The 17,523-nt window shown below is 40.8% G+C and overlaps 1 protein-coding gene across 1 annotated transcript; it reads right to left on the reverse strand.

The window, feature by feature from the left end:
• Window positions 1-449: 449 nt before the first annotated feature.
• LOC123254304 (zinc finger protein 778-like) lies at window positions 450-17,239 on the reverse strand (the record flags this gene model as incomplete). Its single annotated transcript, XM_044683345.1, has 4 exons — window positions 17,150-17,239; window positions 16,246-16,368; window positions 6,831-6,957; window positions 450-839 (listed from the first exon to the last, which is right to left on the reverse strand). Coding segments are annotated over exons 1-4 (730 nt in total), but the record flags the coding sequence as incomplete, so codon positions are not given.
• Window positions 17,240-17,523: the final 284 nt, after the last annotated feature.

Raw genomic sequence — 17,523 nt, forward strand, 5'->3', positions numbered from 1 at the left:
ACATTCATAAGGTTTCTCTCCAGAGTGGATTCTCTGATGTGCAATCAGAAGGCCCCTCCGTGTGAAAGGCTTTCCACACTGTGCACATTCATAAGGTTTCTCTCCAGAGTGGATTCTCTGATGTGCAGTAAGAAGGTCCCTCCATGTGAAAGCCTTTCCACACTGCATACATTCATAAGGTTTCTCTCCAGAGTGGATTCTCTGATGTTTAGCAAGATTGCCTCTCTGTGTGAAAGCCTTTCCACACTCTGTACATTCATAAGGTTTCTCTCCAGTGTGGATTCTCTGGTGTCTAACAAGATTACCCCTCACTGTGAAAGCTTTTCCACATTCTTTACATTGATAAGGTCTCTCTCCAGGGTGGATTATTTGATAGGCCCCAAACTCAGAGTTCTGATTGAAAGGTCTCCCACCTATATTACTCACAGAAAGCATTACTACATGTTTACTTTTTCGATGTCTTATGAAGTCTAAACTGGAGCCATAGGCAATTCTCCCTAGGTTATCTTGATACAGGGGCATTTCAGGAGCCTTCTCATGTGACTGATTAAATTCTACTTTTTCAGGAAAGCATTTGGTGTATTCACTATCCGGACAACAGTCATTTCCTGAGGTCAATTTCACATACTGATTTAGGATTGAATATTGGCTGAATTTTTCTGCAACTTCATCAAATTCACAGTCACTCTTGGGATTTTTATTTACCTTGATATTAGAATCACAGATTTCTCTAACAATGAAGTCACAGGGACCCTTATTCATGCCTCTTGGAGGGCCACATACCTCCACAAAAAGGTTCAGCTTTGTAGACATCTTCTCTTCAAAATTAGTCTCTGACTCTGAAGAAAAAAATAATGATATGAACACAAAACAAAAAGGGATATACACACATGGCATATAAGTTCTTTCTCTCTGATGGCAGTCAGTAAATTGATTTCTATTCTATTTCCAAAGGTCAAAAGGACTTTTCAAACTTAAACAAGCAGAACCAAACTTGAGATACATCTTTAGGTCATAAATGTAAGATGGAAAATTTTAGAAATATTTTCCCATACAATGACAATGAAACCTTATAACGGTTCTGTGAAACAGACAAGACCAAGATTCTCATCATACTTCGCAATTCATGTCACAGGTAAAGAATGGAGAAGTGACCTGACAAACTTCCTTGTGAGTAGACTACAACTCAAATCCTGTCCTTAAGCAACCTTTGTTCACAGTACTGAACAATCTTTGTCTATTGCCCTTTCTGTCTTTCCTTTTAAAGTCACTCATTTATTAATTTTATAATTTTCTCAATTTTAAATAATCTTCCAGTTATTTTGTTCCCATCATTTTGGATGCACTATCACATGGTCATTCTTGGTAAATTTTATATGCTAAGCTGAGAAACACCTTCACTCATTTTAACTCTCATGCAGCAATTTTCAAAGTTCAATATACGTTTTCTTTTTTTCTCTACAGATGCAAAGACATTATGCCATTCAGTGCAGACATACTAAATAATCATCTTATTTTACAATCTACCATATACTTGATACTGAGTTCATCATGCATATCTCAGGAAATGAACAGTAAAATTCAGTGTTGGTTTGCCAGCTCCAAAGTTTAGCCCACCCTTCACAACAACAGGTAAAAGTCTTTTGGTTTAACAGCCATTAAACACACACTTTCCTCTCACTCCCCTGGACAGGAGATCTTTGGGCCTTTTTTCTCTAGCAGCCAAAGTGATTCCCCTCACTGAAAACAGGAGATAAAATTTGCTCTTGGAACTGGAAGCCCTGGGCATGAGGATGAATGAAGGGATCAGGAGAGAAAAATAAAAAATCTGTTCCTCTTAATGGAAAGGGGGCATGAAAACAAGGCCTATACAATCGTTTCTGTTGAATTCATTGTTGAGATATTTACAGCAGGGCAGAGATCATGAGACACATTTGCAATCAGAAAATTCCATCTTGATTTATCTCTTGTAATAGAAGGATAGGCACATTCCACAACCTCCATTATCTAGAAATTAAAGGCAGCTGGTAGTAAAAAGGTCAGAACTTGGAGTCAGAAAAAAACATTTAATCCAGCCTGAGAGAGATGCTAAGTTTATGTAAACAAAACCAATTAAATCAAAATTAGAAGGGGAGCAACAAACTGGAAAAATTTTTATAACAAATTTCTCTGACAAAGATCTAATTTCTCAAATACACAAAGAACTAAGTCAAACTGATGAAAAACCAAACCATTCCCAAATTGAAAAATTGTCAAGGGACAGGAATTGGCAATTTTGAGATGAATAAATCACAACCATTAATAATCACATCAAATAATGTTTTCAATCCCTCCCGTATAGAGGAATACAAATCAAAACAATTCTGAGGTACCACCTCACAGGTAGAGGAGTGGCCAATATGATAGCAATAAATGTAGGAGTGGATGTGGCAAAACTGGTACAATAATGCATTGCTGGTAGAGTTGTGAATGGATCCAAGCATTCTGGTAGGCAATTTGGAATTATGTCCTAAGGGCTTTTAAACAATCCATACCCTCTGATCCAGAAAAACCTCTAAATTTGTGTCCTCAAGTGATTAAAAAAAGAAAGGACCTGTTTTTACAAAAATATTATTAGCTGTACTTTTTCTGGAAAATGAGGAGAGGTCTCTCCAAAGTCTGAAAAAATTGTGGCATATGATGGTGATGGAATACTACTGCACTATAAGGAATAATGAATAAATTGATTTCTATAAGAACTCCTAAGATCTACATGAACTGATGGGGACTAAAATAAGCAGAACCTGGAGAACACTGTACACAGAAACAAAATTGCCACTAAAAGGAATATGATGATCCAGGATATTCCAAGGGACTTACGACAAGGAATGCTATCCACCCACATCTAGAAAAATAACTGTGGGAGTAGAAATCCAGAATAAAACATGTGACTTATCAATGGACTATATGGATTTTGGTTTTAAAAGATTACTCTATTACAATGATGAATAATATAGAAATACATTTTGAGTAATAATATAGGCATAACACAGTGCAATTGCTTCTCAACTCCAGGATGGGTGAGGGAAAAGGGGAAAGAGACAATATAAATCATGTAACTTTGGAAAGAAATTTTAAAAGAAAATTTAAATTTAAAAAAATGAAAAATCTGGAAAGATCTACATGAACTGCATAAGTGAAGCAGGAGAACACTATACACAGTAAAAGCAATAAAGTATGATGATCAATTGTGAAAGACTTTGCTCTTCTCTGCAATACAATGAACCAAGAAAATACTGAAGGAATTGTGATGAAAAATGCTATGGACCATCAGAGAAAAACAAATGGGGTCTGTTATAAAGAAATAAAAGGTACTACTCTTAGGGGATATATGGATATTGGTGAGGTAAGCTGTGTCTTTGTATTCCCCTAGGTTGCTGGTGAATGGTGGAACACCAACCGAATCACCCTTGTTAGATGTTATAAATTCCCCTTTCTAAATAACAGTGCCCAGATAGGACCCTAAATGGTCATGTGGATGGGTAACCCTTCAGGTCCCACCTGGGGTTGGATCAGTTATTAATATTGGGCTCTGATTAGCCTTGGGTCACGCTGTTCATCTGACTGCGTTTGCTCCCTCCCCAAGGGTCGTGATATAATGACCACTCAGGAAGGTATTTATTAAATATTTTATCTATGATCATAAATAGGGAAAGGACAATCAAGATAAGAATTGGAGACTGGAAACCCTGTCAAGCTATTATCTATAGGCTATAATCCCTGAGGACTGGAGGGTTATTGATTTATAAAGCTGGAACTATTCTTCACAACCCACTCTGATTCAGCTTGGCCACTGCCAAACCAGAGAGAGTCTGCTCTGCTGGATGCAGCTGTATTGATGATTTCTCTCTCAGCTTCCTATTATCAGTTTATGATGTGTTAGACTTCACAGCCTTCAGGAAGTAACCACCCTTAAAAAAACACCCTCTTCTTCTCAGACCTCCTTCCTCCAGATCACCACCCGGGCCCAGAGATCTAAATAGCTATGATGATTCAGATGCCTAAAGATCTAGGGAGATTCAGACAGAACCAATCACCAACGGTCAGAGACCCACAGATCAATGGTCCACGGCCCCTTCCAGATGGCTGTCAGGGTATTTACACTCTCAGGCCAACCGACTTTTGCTCCTGGCTCACAGCATCTGGGAACATTCCGATGTCTCCAACTGTCTACCTTGTCAATCAAGGTGAGACCAACATTCCCAAGGTTTGAACATAATAGGTCTGAATACAAATAAACGCAGACGGTTCTTCACTTTATTTCATTTGTACCTGTTCTTATTTTAGGGTTTTAGCTTTATAGGAGTCTTCCCTAACAACATGATCAATATGGAAATATGTTTGTATGATCATACATGTATAACCTGGAACAAATTGCTTAGCATCTGTGGGAGGAGAGAAGGCCACAGTTTGGATCTCAAAACTTTGGAAAACATGTTTAAAATGGTAATTACATGCAATTACAGATAAAATAAAACAGCTTATTGATAAAAGCTTACATTTCCAGTACAATATTAAATAATAGTGGTGATAATATTCATCCTCGCTTCAATACTGATCTTAATGGGAAGGCTTCTAACTGATCTTCATTGCATATGATACTTTCTGACGGTTTTAAGAGAGATACTACTTATTATTTTAAGGGATGGTCCTTTTATTACTTTGCTTTCATGGTTTTTTAAGAGGAATACATATTGTATATTGTCTTAGGTCTTTTCTTCATCTATTGATAGAATCGTGTAATTTGTATTAGATTGCGCATTGATATGGTCACTTATGCTGACAGTTTTCCTAATATTAAACCAGCCTTGCATCCCTGATATAAATTCCACCTGTTCATAGAGAATAAACTGTGAGTTAAGATTTTTTCCTCATTATTCATTAAGGAAATTTGGCTAGTTTTCTTTCTGTTTTTCTTCCTCCTGGCTCATGAATCAGCACCCTATTTGCATCACGCTAAAAACTTTGTAGGACTGCTTTTCTTATTTTGCCAAATTGTTTAAATAGTAGTTAGATTAATACTTTATTTGTCCTTTTTTTCTTTGAAAACAAACTCCTAATTTTATTTATTCAAACGTTCTTTTACTTTCAATTTTATTCATTTCTCCTTTGTTTTTTTCAATTTCCAATGTAGTCATTTATTGGATTTTTAATTTGTTCTTTTTTATTGTTTCCCTCTATTGTACTAATTTAAGTATTCATGGATATAAATGTCCCCCCCAAGTACTGCTTTGATTATATCTAACAACTTTTGATATGTTGTCTCCTCATTGTCATTTCTTTTATGACATCATTGATTTTTTTTACATCATTTGTTTGTTGATCCACCCCTTATGATCAATTAGATAATTCAGTTTCCAATTAATTTTAAACTTTAATTCTTACTGACAATACTTTTATTGCATTATGATCTGAAAAGTTTGCACTTATTACTTCTGCTTTTTTGTACTTCATTGTGAAGTTTATATACCCTAGTACATGGTCTTTTGTATATTTTCCATGTGCACCTGAAAAGAAGATATATTCCTTTCCCATTTCATGCCATTTGCTCCAAATATCTATTAAATGTAACTTTTCTAAAATTTCATATACGTCCTTTATTCCTTTCTCATTTATTTTTTGGTGAGAGTTCTGATAAAGGACAGTTGAGAAGCCCTACCAATATAGTTTTATTTGAGATCTCCTCCTTATTCTCCTTTAGTTTGTACTTTAAAAATCTGGAGGTTATATCATTTGGAGCATATATGTTAAGAACTAATATAGTCTCATTATCTAGACTTTTTTATTGTGATTAGATTAAATCTACACTGTCCATCTTTAGATTTAATCGCCAAACATGAGAGCACCTCCAATTCTGGGAAGTCCTTAACCCACGTATGCTAGAGTGGCTGACAAATCAGAATCAACTGACTTCCCCCTAGGCAGTACTATGAAAAGTGTCTATTGTGATTAGACAGGCAAATTAGGGAGGGGGGACAGGAAGTGACACATAAGTGACCCCTTTAAAAGGAGGTCTTCTGCTGGAGAGTCTTCTAGTTTTCCTGGTTCATGGAAGAGTGCTGGCTGGAACACTGAGACCTTGGTGAGACTGTTTTCAATATCTTCCATAGAAGTCCACATGGTGAGTTTAAAGACTGAATCTTCCTGAACTTCTCTTAAGGAACTTCCCTTAATACACTCTGTGATTCATTTACCTCCTGGCCTCTGGCTCTCTGACTCTCAGCTGAGAGTTAATTAGATCTACCTGGATTAATTAGAGGATCATAGTAATTTACCTACTATGTTAGATTCTTATTTCCTTATTTACTCTCTGTTCTCAATTGTAAATAAATTTCCATAAAAATCAATTTTGACTTGAGGTTATTCCTTAATTGGGGATTTTCCCCCTGGTGACCACTTTTTAATATACTGAACCCCAAAAACCCCCTTAACCCTTACATTATCAAGACGTAATTATCAACCTTATCTTTTACTTAGATCTATTTTTATTCTAGCTTTATCTGAGCTTATAAATGCTACTCCTCCTTTTCTTATTAGAGTTGAAGTTCAATAGTTTCTCCTCTATCCCCTTCCCTTTACTCTCTGTACCTCTAACTTCAAGGGGTGAGCATAGGAGGCACTAATAAAGGCTCAATATGGGTCCGGGGTCTTGAAGTTGCCTTTTACTAGTTATCCTAGTTAAAGGATATGGAGCTTTTTTAATCATTGACAAAGGGTTAAAATGCTTTGGCATGGAATGAAGACATTCCCTTAATGGCAGATTCAGAGTTAACATAGGAAATGGTCCTTACCCACAAAGAGTAGATTTTGCACATTTTCCAGCACGACCTCCCTGAACAGTTCTTTCTGAGAAGGGTCCAACAGACACCACTCCTCCTGGGTGAAGTCCACAGCCACATCCTTGAATGTTACTGACCCCTAAACCAGCAAAAGTCACAAGATTTAGAGCTGAGCCTGAAAATTCATCCAATCCAGTCCTCATCAACTAACCTGAAGAAACTCAAGCACACAAGGAACTCACCTCAAACTCTTCATGTAGAAGAGTATCAGAGCCAGTTCTGGAGACCAGTTATTCAGACCCCAATGGAATACTGACAAAGGCATTTTGTGTCTGAAAATGAAAATCATGTTGAAAGAGTAATGCCTGGAGAAGTGTCTGACTCTGAAATGCTTTTCCCTTTGGAATTAGGGAGAGGGTATGTGTTCTCTGAGGGAGGTAGAAGATTCTGTGGAGAAGAGAGAAGGTGATCTGAAATCTCTCCTCCTCATAACTCTCAATCAATCTAGTAAGAACATTTTTTTGAAATTTGTGAGAAGGAAGCAATTACTGAGTATTCTGGAGGAAAAATCTTACCAATCATTAATAAGGAGAAAACAATGAAAAAGGAATTGTCTACTTATTTCCAAAAGTCTGAAAGGCTCTTATCTAGCTGAAAGTATAAAGAGGGCACCAGAGTGATATGGGATCAGACTGATTCTAGCTAACTGAAGAGCAGGTTTTTGTTGTTATTGTAAGAGTTTGGCTAAACACTGGACATGATGTGCCAAAACATTCTGTTTTTGCTTCATGATGAATGTCATTTCTTACTAGAAAATATTCAGTCATTTTATATTTAGTTAGAGAACAGTAAATGTGAAGAGGAAAGGAGGTGGTGATCATCTTTTTAAAAGATAACATTTGATTAAGTGGGGTTTGGGAGGGAGCTCATTCATAAGAAAGATATTGACTAGAATGACTAAAATTCTCAAAAGACAGATTTTCTTCATTTTTAATTAATTTATTAATCAACTACTCATTTAATGTGGTCAGTTGAACCTCTTTACAAGAAAAAAGAAAAGAGGTAATTCCTCTAGCACCAGTGTCTTCTCTTTATCTCCTTCTCTCTTACTATCTATCTATCTATCTATCTATCTATCTATCTATCTATCTATCTATCTATCTAGACACATAAACTGGTGCCTGGATACACAAGCACCTTAAGTCACAAGCAATTTGAGATACCAGCCATCACAATACGGATTTTTTACTTTAACTCATGAGTGGATATTTGAATCACAAGCTTCCCCCTGTGGGAGGAGCCCAAGGTGGATGAGGTAATCAGTAAAAGGGAGATTAAGGAAAGGTTGAGGATTTGGGAAAAAATTAAACAGTTTATTGAAAAGACACACCCAGAAAAAGTTGCAACAGGTCCTGCATTGGAGCTGTGTAATGACACTTGTTTCACATATTATTGAAATGTTCTGAAAGGGAGGAAGAAACAAATGTAAAGGTTAAATTAAGGTGTTCGACAAAGTGAGGGAAACATTTTAACAGAAACTATGTTTAATTTAAGAAAGAAATAGAGATAGAAAAAATTAATAATCATTAATCTTATACTCTATAAATATAACTAAAACATCTAATATTACCATTAACTGTCTTCTGAGGACAGTTTCTTCTGCCTGGCATGCCAGGCTTATCTAACCTATTCTATCTCTTAAATTATTCACTAACTATGTAACTCCCTAAAATAATAGATAGACAACACTCACTCCTTCAATCAGTTTTCTTCAGCAGCCCAACTGTCAGCAGCCCCTTGTCTCAGAGACAGATCTCCTATTCTCTCAAGATCCCAGAGGAAAAGTACCTCCTACTGTCAGCCACTGCTTCCTTGATCTCCTCACTGACCAACTGTCCCCCCCTAACTTCCTGTCAGAGGGCAGCTACTTCCTCTCCTCAGGACTGGTCTCCCTAGTAATGGAATGTTCAGCTGACTTGTGTCAGTTCTGATCTACTTGGAAACCTGCTCTCAAGGCTCTGAAGAGACAGAGGGAGAGATTAAGACAGTGATGGGCAACCTTTTGAGCTTGGTGAGTCAAAATTCACCCAAAAACCGAGCATAATTTGGGTGGTGTGTCACTTGGAGAAAAAACACCATAATTTCATGAAATTTACAGCTAAATAACATATTTCTCTGTATGCAGCCACATGCAGCCCAGTGTCATCAAAAAATAGGTTTCCTGGGAAACAACAAATTGGGAAAAAATCTTTATAACAAAAAACTCTGACAGGGGTCTAATTACTCAAATATACTAGGAGTTAAAGCAATTGTATAAAAAAATCAAGCCATTCCCCAATTGATAAATGGGCAAGAGACATGAATAGGCAATTTTCAGGTAAAGAAATCAAAAGTATCAATAAGCACATGAGAAAGTGTTCCAAATCTCTAATAATTAGAGAAATGCAAATCAAAACAACTCTGAGGTATCACCTCACACCTAGCAGAGTGGCTAAAATGAAAGAAGGGGAGAGTAATGAATGTTGGAGGGGATGTGGCAAAATTGGGACATTAATGCATTGCTGGTGGAGCTGTGAACTGATCCAGCCATTCTGGCTGGCAATTTGGAATCATGCTCAAAGGGCTATAAAAGAATGCCTGCCCTTTGATCCAGCCATTCCATTGTTCGGTTTGTACCCCAAAGAGATCACAGATAAACAGACTTGTACGAAAATATTTATAGCTGCGCTTTTTGTGGTGGCAACAAATTGGAAAAGGAGGGTATGTCCCTTCAATTGGGGAATGGCTGAACAAACTGTGGTATATGCGGGTGATGGAATACTATTGTGCTAAAAGGAATAATAAACTGGAGGAGTTCCAGGCGAACTGGAGAGACCTCCAGGAACAGATGCAGAGCCAGAAGAACATTGTACACAGAGACTGATAATACTATGGTAGAATTGAATGTAATAGACCTCTGTACCAGCAGCAATACAATGACCCAGGACAATTCTGAGGGATTTATGGTAAAGAACGCTACCCACATTCAGAGGAAGGACTGCAGGAGAGGAAACACATAAGAAAAACAACTGCTTGAACCCATGGGTTGGGGTGGACATGATTGAGGGTGTGGACTCAAAATTACCACACCAATGCAACTATCAACAATTTGGAAACTGGTCTTGATCAAGGACACATGACAAAACTAGTGGAAATGTGCATCAGCCATGGGTGGGGGGAGTGCGGGGGGCGAAGGGGAAAGGAGGAGCATGAATCATGTAACCATGTTAAAAATGAATATTAATAAATGTTTAAAAAAAAACTCTTAAAATGAAAAAAAAAATAGGTTTCCTATCAGGGGATTAAGAAAATCCCTTTAACACAAACTTCCATGGAAAGGTTTTTGTTGAAATGGCCTGTAAGTGAAATTGAGGAAAGTGTGGCAAAACAGACAAAATTCAATGAAGAAAATGATGATAAGTAAAAAAATAGCAACGAAGTTTAGCAATGGTTACACATCACAAGTAATGTGTAAGGTCAGTTTTGCATTTAAATGTAGCATTAAGCGTGTAGAGAGTAAGTTATGTTAAGCGATAGCACACGAAATGAAAACCTTTTCCTCCAGCATCTTTGCCAAACTTAGAAGGTAAATAACATTCCATAAAGAAGTTTATTTCTTTACATTCTTTCTTACTATCTATAAAGTATATACATTTATTTGATATGCATAAAGTACATTTTTGACTTAAAAACATATAAAACAAAAATTTTGGGTGGTTTTTGTGGCCAGAACAGATTAATTCTCTGATTCACAAACAACCACTAGGAGGGGGACTTAGGAGACCTCAACTCCTCCCTCATTACATCTTCACAAGAAAAGCACGTTTTTGTCCATACAAGGAATGTGTCAGTCCAAGCTTTCCCCAGCCTTGTGGCTGGCCCAGCACATGCTCAAAATGGGTGCAAGTTCACCAGGGCTTGCCAGTCCTACCCTTAACCCAATTATCAGAACAATAAAAGGGAGGCTCTTCCTTAGTTTCACAACCTCCTGGGAAGGGCACAGCAAGTCTGGAGTTTCCACCTTGGCCAGCTAAAGGGAAATTTATTCCACAAAAATATCACAATTCAACATTAATTTTCAAAGAATTTATTTATGAAAAACAAGGATCTAAGCCAAGCCCTGTAACTATGCAAACCTGGGGAACACGGCTCAGGAGAAGACGGTAAGAGGCAGACTGAGGAATAACTGGCTGGCGGCCCATAGCTCGCAGCACCCAGGAAATGGCCGGCTGACACCACTCAGACCAGAGCTGGGCTGTGCGCAGGCGCGAAGAGCCAGCAGGACCCTCACAGCCAGGTCAGGGGCTGCCCCCATAGATGCTGGCGTGGAGCTCTAGGCCGCTCCTCTCTCCAACACCCCCCCTCACCTAAGCCAAGGCTGGGCCACGGGATGCCAGTCTTACCCCAAGCCGGGCAGTGGGCAGAGCAGGGGCAGGAATAGCCACAACGGGACAAACAGAGAGACTGACCTGCTCTGTTCTCTGTTCTAGAACTAAAAAGGTTTTGAAAAAGGGAGAGGGGGCAGCTGGATGGCTCAGTGGGTTGAGAGCCAGGCCTAGAGATAGGAGGTCCTAGTTTCAAATCCAGCCTCAGACACTTCCCAGCTGTGTGACCCTGGGCAAGTCACTTGACCCCCATTGCCTACCCTCACCACTCTTCTGCCTAGTGTAAGGATGGAGGAATGGGACAAAAAGAGCCAGAAGAAGGCCATTGGTGACAGTTACTGACAGTTGGGACAAGAGGAATTCTGGGTAATGCTCCAGAAGAGGAAGGAGGGGAAGGACTTAGGCCAAGGACTGAGAGAGGGAGGAGGAAAACATTCCAGCTCTAATCCAGTCCTGAGGGCTTCTTAAGGATCTTTCTTTGGGACATTGAAACCCTGATTCTCTGCTTAAAGGCATCCCATCGCATCTCACCAGCAAAACTTCAATCATCAAGTCAGCTAAGTTTTGGGACTCCATTTTGGGAGCCATCTCTTGGGCTCCTTCCCCCATTACCCAACCTTGCTGAGAGACCCTTTCTGGTCTGACTTGCAATTATAGAAAAGGATAGAAATAGAAGGAGAAGGGAAAAGAGGGGAGACGCTTAGGAGTGGGAACCCCAAAAGTTCACACCCGAGTGATGGACCCCATAGAAATAGAGAAGAGGGCACTCCAAATCCTTCTGCCTTCACCCCTTTCCCCAATCCCTGAATTGTGATTAATAAAAGCCATTCATTAGTCAGACAGCATTCCAGAGTTCCCGAGACACGAGAGGGAGGGCAATCACAGCTTGGTCTAGCTGCCTCCATCTTGGAGCCAGACCACCCGCTGTAAAGTTGGCTGATCTCCGGGGAGGCTTACAGGAACCCCTCCCTCATTTAGAACCAGATTGGGGTCCCCCAAACCTCCTCTTATAGGAAAGCCTCACCCCTAATTCCTGTGGGGCAGCACAACCATCCAGGTCACCCAGTTCTGGGGTGACACCCCCTCAAAGTCTCAGGACTGCATATTTCACCAGGAGGGGAGAGCTGGAAGAGAGTCTCACATCATAGACTCTCTCTCTTCGCCTCCATCCCTAACATTTGGGTGCTGGCTCTATTCTTAAACTTGGAGCCAATATACAGTATTGACTCTAAGATGAAAGGTAAAGGTTTAAAAATATAAATAAAAAAATAAAAAGGGAGGATTCTTCTCCAACTTCTAGTGGTTGCTGTCCGCTCAAGCTAAATTAAAATTCAGGTACTGACTCTGCAGACAGGATTAAAATCTACGTGAATAAGAGAGGACAGACAGATAGGGATGGAAATCTTTTCTCAAACTAGCCAGTGGGCACTCAGGGCTCTCTCAGCCTCTCTCCTGTCACTGCTGTGTCAGAGAGAATTAAAAAAAAAAAAACAAAAAAAACCAACACTTCCAGGAAGCCCTTCTTTAACCCCCTCCTTTAGACCCAGGTCAGTTGCCTTTCCTTTCCTGGTCACTGTGCCCAGCTCCCTTCTCCCAGGACCTCCCCCAGCATGTGATTTCTGGGGGAGGGGCTTCCTTTTAAACAGGAAAAAGAGGAAAAAATGTAAGATGTTTTGTAAAAATGTTTTGTACAAACAAAAGCAATGCAAGCAAAATTAGGAAGAAAGCAGCAAATGGGGAAAAAATTTTTAGAACGAAACTCTCTGACAAAGGTCTAATTTCACAAATATATGAGGTAAGAAGTCAACTGTATAAGAAATCAAGCCATTCCCCAATAAACAAATGGGCAACTGACATGAATAGGCAGTTTTCAGATAAAGAAATCAAAATGATCAATAATCACTTCAAAAATGATAAATTTCTCCTAATGAGAGAAATGCAAATCAAAACAATTCTGAGGTACCATCTCACACCCAGCAGATTGGCCAATATGACAGTAAAGGAAAATAATAAATGTTGGAGGGGATGTGGTAAAATTGGGACAGAAATACATTGTTGCTAGAGTTGTGAATTGATCCAACCATTCTAAAAGGCAATGTGGAATTATGCCCAGAGAGCACAAAAAGACTGAATGCCCTTTGCTCCAGCAATAACAATATTGGGTTTGTATCCCAAAAAGGTAATAACGAAAAATACTTGTACAAAAATATTTATTGCTGTGCTTTTTGTGGTGGCAAAAAACTGGAAAACAAGGGAGTGTCCCTCAATTAGGGAATGGATGAACTAATTTTGTTATATGATGGTGATAGAATACTATTGTGCAGTAAAGATTGATGATCTGGAGGCTTTGCATATGATATGAGAGAACCTCATTGAACTGTGAAATGTTCAGAGTGAAATGAGCAGAACCAGAAGAACACTGTACAAAAAAGTAAACCAGATAGATGACTTGTAGCTTGCAGCCTTAATTTACCACAACTGAAGTGGGATTTTGAGCTTGGAAATATAAACCAAAACTTTCTGCATTTCCTCCAGAATCTGGGATAAAGAAATTCATCTGTAAAGTATTGTTATTCAAGTAGTTATAGATGCCATACTAATGTGGGCTTTATGAAAGGATATTTTTTTTAGCAGAAACGTCACATGCCAACTCTGCAAACAACTTAGGGATCAAAAATTCCTAAATAGTTCAATTCCTGTCAGAGGAAGATTTCTGAGGATAAAATCTGTTAGCTAACTGTTAATGTTTAATATCAGTTTCTGTTGTGCTAATTTTCTCTCTGTGTCTCTGGTGTTCCAGTTTTTTTTTGCCCCAGTCCTGGGTTCTAAGATGCTCCCCCTTGTGACCTGTCTGTCAGTCTGGGGAAATGGTCTCTGGTCTCCAAGCCTTCAGGACCCTGGCAGTTGATGCAGAGGCGCCTGAAGACCCTGTGCCCACAGCTCCCCCTCCTGTCCTCCCCTCTCAGAGACTCTACGCCCCTTTTCAGCTTGAAGAAACTACCGAAGATTGAAACCATCGGCCCTCTTCCCTTAGACTTTTGGAGGAGGGGAGGGGGACAGCATGAGACCTTGTGGGACGTTGTACCCCAGAGACAGCATAAAACATTGTATCCCCTTGGTGAAAAAGTTTCAGGCAAACTAGAGGCTGGAAAATCCCTTTTGCTTCCACTATGTACCCTTCCCCTTATTCTTAAGCAGCAGCTTTTGTAAAGGAATGAATTAACACCGTTCAGCTTATGGCCCTGTGATAACGCCCACCCTTAATACAATGTGTGTTGACACTAATCTTTAAGGGACCACCGGAGGATGATTCCTTAAGATCAAAAGGGAAAGTAGGGAATGTTGGACTTATTCTTTGGCCCTGAGGAAGATTCCTCAGTAAGCAAAACAAAAAAGGGAGGAATGTTATAGCAAAAAGCTTATAGAAATATTATAGCTTATAAGAATAGAAATATTATAGCTTATAAGAATATTATGGCCAAAAAGCTAAACTTGGCAATTAAGCAGGGAGTTTTGGATAACGTTATGCCCAAGCGGGTCAGTTATCTCTCTGACTCAAGGTTCCAGGGACCCAACTCCTGGCTGACAGCCCAGGGACACAACTCCTAAGCAGAACAACCTTGAAGATTAAGTCCTGCGGCACCTGGAAGCATCCCCTACTCCCTCTATCTAACTATTAGCTCACCCTAAGACAAAGGCACCTACATCCTAGAAACATATATATTCCCTCTTCTGAATGCATGCTTCCGGACTCTCTTTGATGGGTTTCCCCAGTGCGTACTGGCAATAAAGCTTTCTCCTGCTTTGATTGCCCCCCAAAAAAAAAAAAGTAAACCACTGTGGAAAAATCCAATGTAATGGACTTTACTACTAGTAGCAATACAACAATCCAGGACACTTGTGAAGAATTTATGTAAAAGAATGCTATCCACCCTCAGAGAAAGAACTATGGGAGTAGAAATGAAAAGCAAAATACATGATATCACTTATCATGTGTGTGTGTGTATATATATATATGTATATATGTATGTATGTGATTTGGGGTTTAGGTCTGAAAAAAAATTGCTCAATAGCAAAAATGAATAATACAGAAATACGCATAAAGTGACATTTGTACAACTCAATAGAATTGTTTGTCTGGGAGGGGGAAGGAAAGAGGGAAGGGAAAGAAAATGAATCATGTAAATATGGAAAAAGGTTTTTTAATTAATTTATTTTTTTAAGGAGATCACTCTATTACAAATAGGAATAATATAGAAAATAGGATCTGATCAATAATATACATACAACCCTGTGGAATTGTTTGTCTTCTCTAGGAGAAGGGAGGAAGAGGGGAGGGAGAGAACATGAATCATATAACCATGGAAAAATATTCTAAATAAATTTTTTTTTAAGTTAAAAAATAAAGGAACCAAAATGAAAAACATTGAGAAAGCAACAGGATAGATTATCCTGTCAGGTTCAAGGTAAATTATTTTAATAAGAAAAGGAAAGAAAAAATTTCCATATGTTAAATGCACTCTAAGTGTCTGATAGTGTAATATTTGAAAAGCAGACCTTTTAGCCCTCCCCTGGATTTCTCATCCTTTCTCTTCTACTAAAAACACACCTTTTCCTGTCTGTGCCCTCACCTGATCTCATCCCAAACTTCTTCCAAAGCCTCCCTGGCAGGCCTGACTGACCTGTCCAAACACCAGAACCTGGAGGTCAGAAGCAGAGACTGTCCCTGAGCCCTCCCTGGAATGGTGGGACACAGGGCCATCCCCATCTAATGGAGGGTGTCACCCTGGAGGGTGCATGAATAAATGACTGCACTTGGGTCTCTCTGGAACCTGGGCTGGCTCACCAGGGAGAGGCTACAGAGGTCCCAGAAAACCCCAGGACAGAGTTGGGGACTGTGGGTGACCTTTGAGCTCACACTGACAGCAAGCAGTGATGGCACCCCTGGAGGCTTGGGAAAGACAGAGGTGAGCTTGGCCAGGGCAGGGAATGGACTCACTCACCTGGGATGGGGGCCTCTGGGTCCTTGGGGTCATTCCTCCTGGCTCCAGGGTCTCTGCTTGGGCCAGACTGTGGTCCTTCAGGGGGTGGGAGCCCCAAGGTGGGGAGACTTCCTCTGTGTACACCTGTGGGGAATTAGAGAGGGGGAGGGCTCAGAGGGGCTCCCAGGGCCCTTCCCCTGGCCTCAGGGAGACTCTCCCCACAGGAGGGCACAGGGAGCCTCAGGCTTAGAAAGGACCTTAGACTGGACAAGAAGCCGCCCCACTCTCTTGGCTGCTCTCTTTGGCTCCATTCTATTCAGAAACTGCACTGAGTATTCAGGGTAGATTGAGGGAGACTCCTAGGAGAGGTTGCTGGGTAATGGGGGGGCATCACGGCGGAGGTTGGGGACAAACGTGTTGGCATTAGTTCTGTGCCAGAGATCAGAGCTCCTTCCATGGCCTGTGGGCACGGGCATCCCCTCGCACTCCTAGCAGGCTCAGGTTGGCTGCTTCTCCCCCTGGGACCTTTGGGGAAGGGCCCGGACCAGCCCCGCCCCCATCCTGTGACTGCACCCTCTCCTCCAGCAGCCTGCTGGCTCCCCAGAGGGGAAAGAGGGGGAGGTTGTGGGGGCGGGGATCTATTCGCTCCTCTGTGGGAGGGCAAAGCCCCGCCTGCAACTCTAGACAGAGGCGCCCCCGCCAGACAACAGCACTTCCGTATTTGTCCCTTTTCTGTGGTCATTTAAGGCAACGAACAGACAGAGACACAAGAGACATACAGACACAGAGACACACACAGGGACATCCCCTCCCCCAACCACACACACTCACACCGCCCCCCGCCCCTGTCCAGTCTCTCTGGTAGCCCACGCAACAGAGCTTCTTCCTTCCCCCAACCCTCACCCCGTCTCCCAGGCTCAGTTACCCGCAACTGGTCCCCCCGGATCTTCTCACTGCACATGACTTGGGCAGCAGAAACTCTCCCCTGCAGAAGCCCCGGCTGCAACTTTTGCATGGAATACCCTCCCCTCTCAAGGAAGAAAGTCCCAAAATGGACCAGCATAAAGCACTCACAGAGACCGCCCTCTAGAGATTCCCAACATGCTCCGGGACTGCACAGGGGGAGGTGACAAGACTTGCAAGAAGCCAGGACCCACGCATTCTGGGAAATGTAGTCTTCCACAATGGGAGTGCCACGACTTGGAGGACGTCATGCCAGAGGCATTCTGGGAAATGGAGTCTTACTTCCTTCGTTTGGAGCCCTGGAGGAGGGGCCACACACCTAGTGTTCCCCATTCC

The sequence above is a fragment of the Gracilinanus agilis genome, unplaced genomic scaffold, assembly GCF_016433145.1.
Source record: "Gracilinanus agilis isolate LMUSP501 unplaced genomic scaffold, AgileGrace unplaced_scaffold195, whole genome shotgun sequence".
Lineage (NCBI taxonomy): Eukaryota > Metazoa > Chordata > Mammalia > Didelphimorphia > Didelphidae > Gracilinanus > Gracilinanus agilis.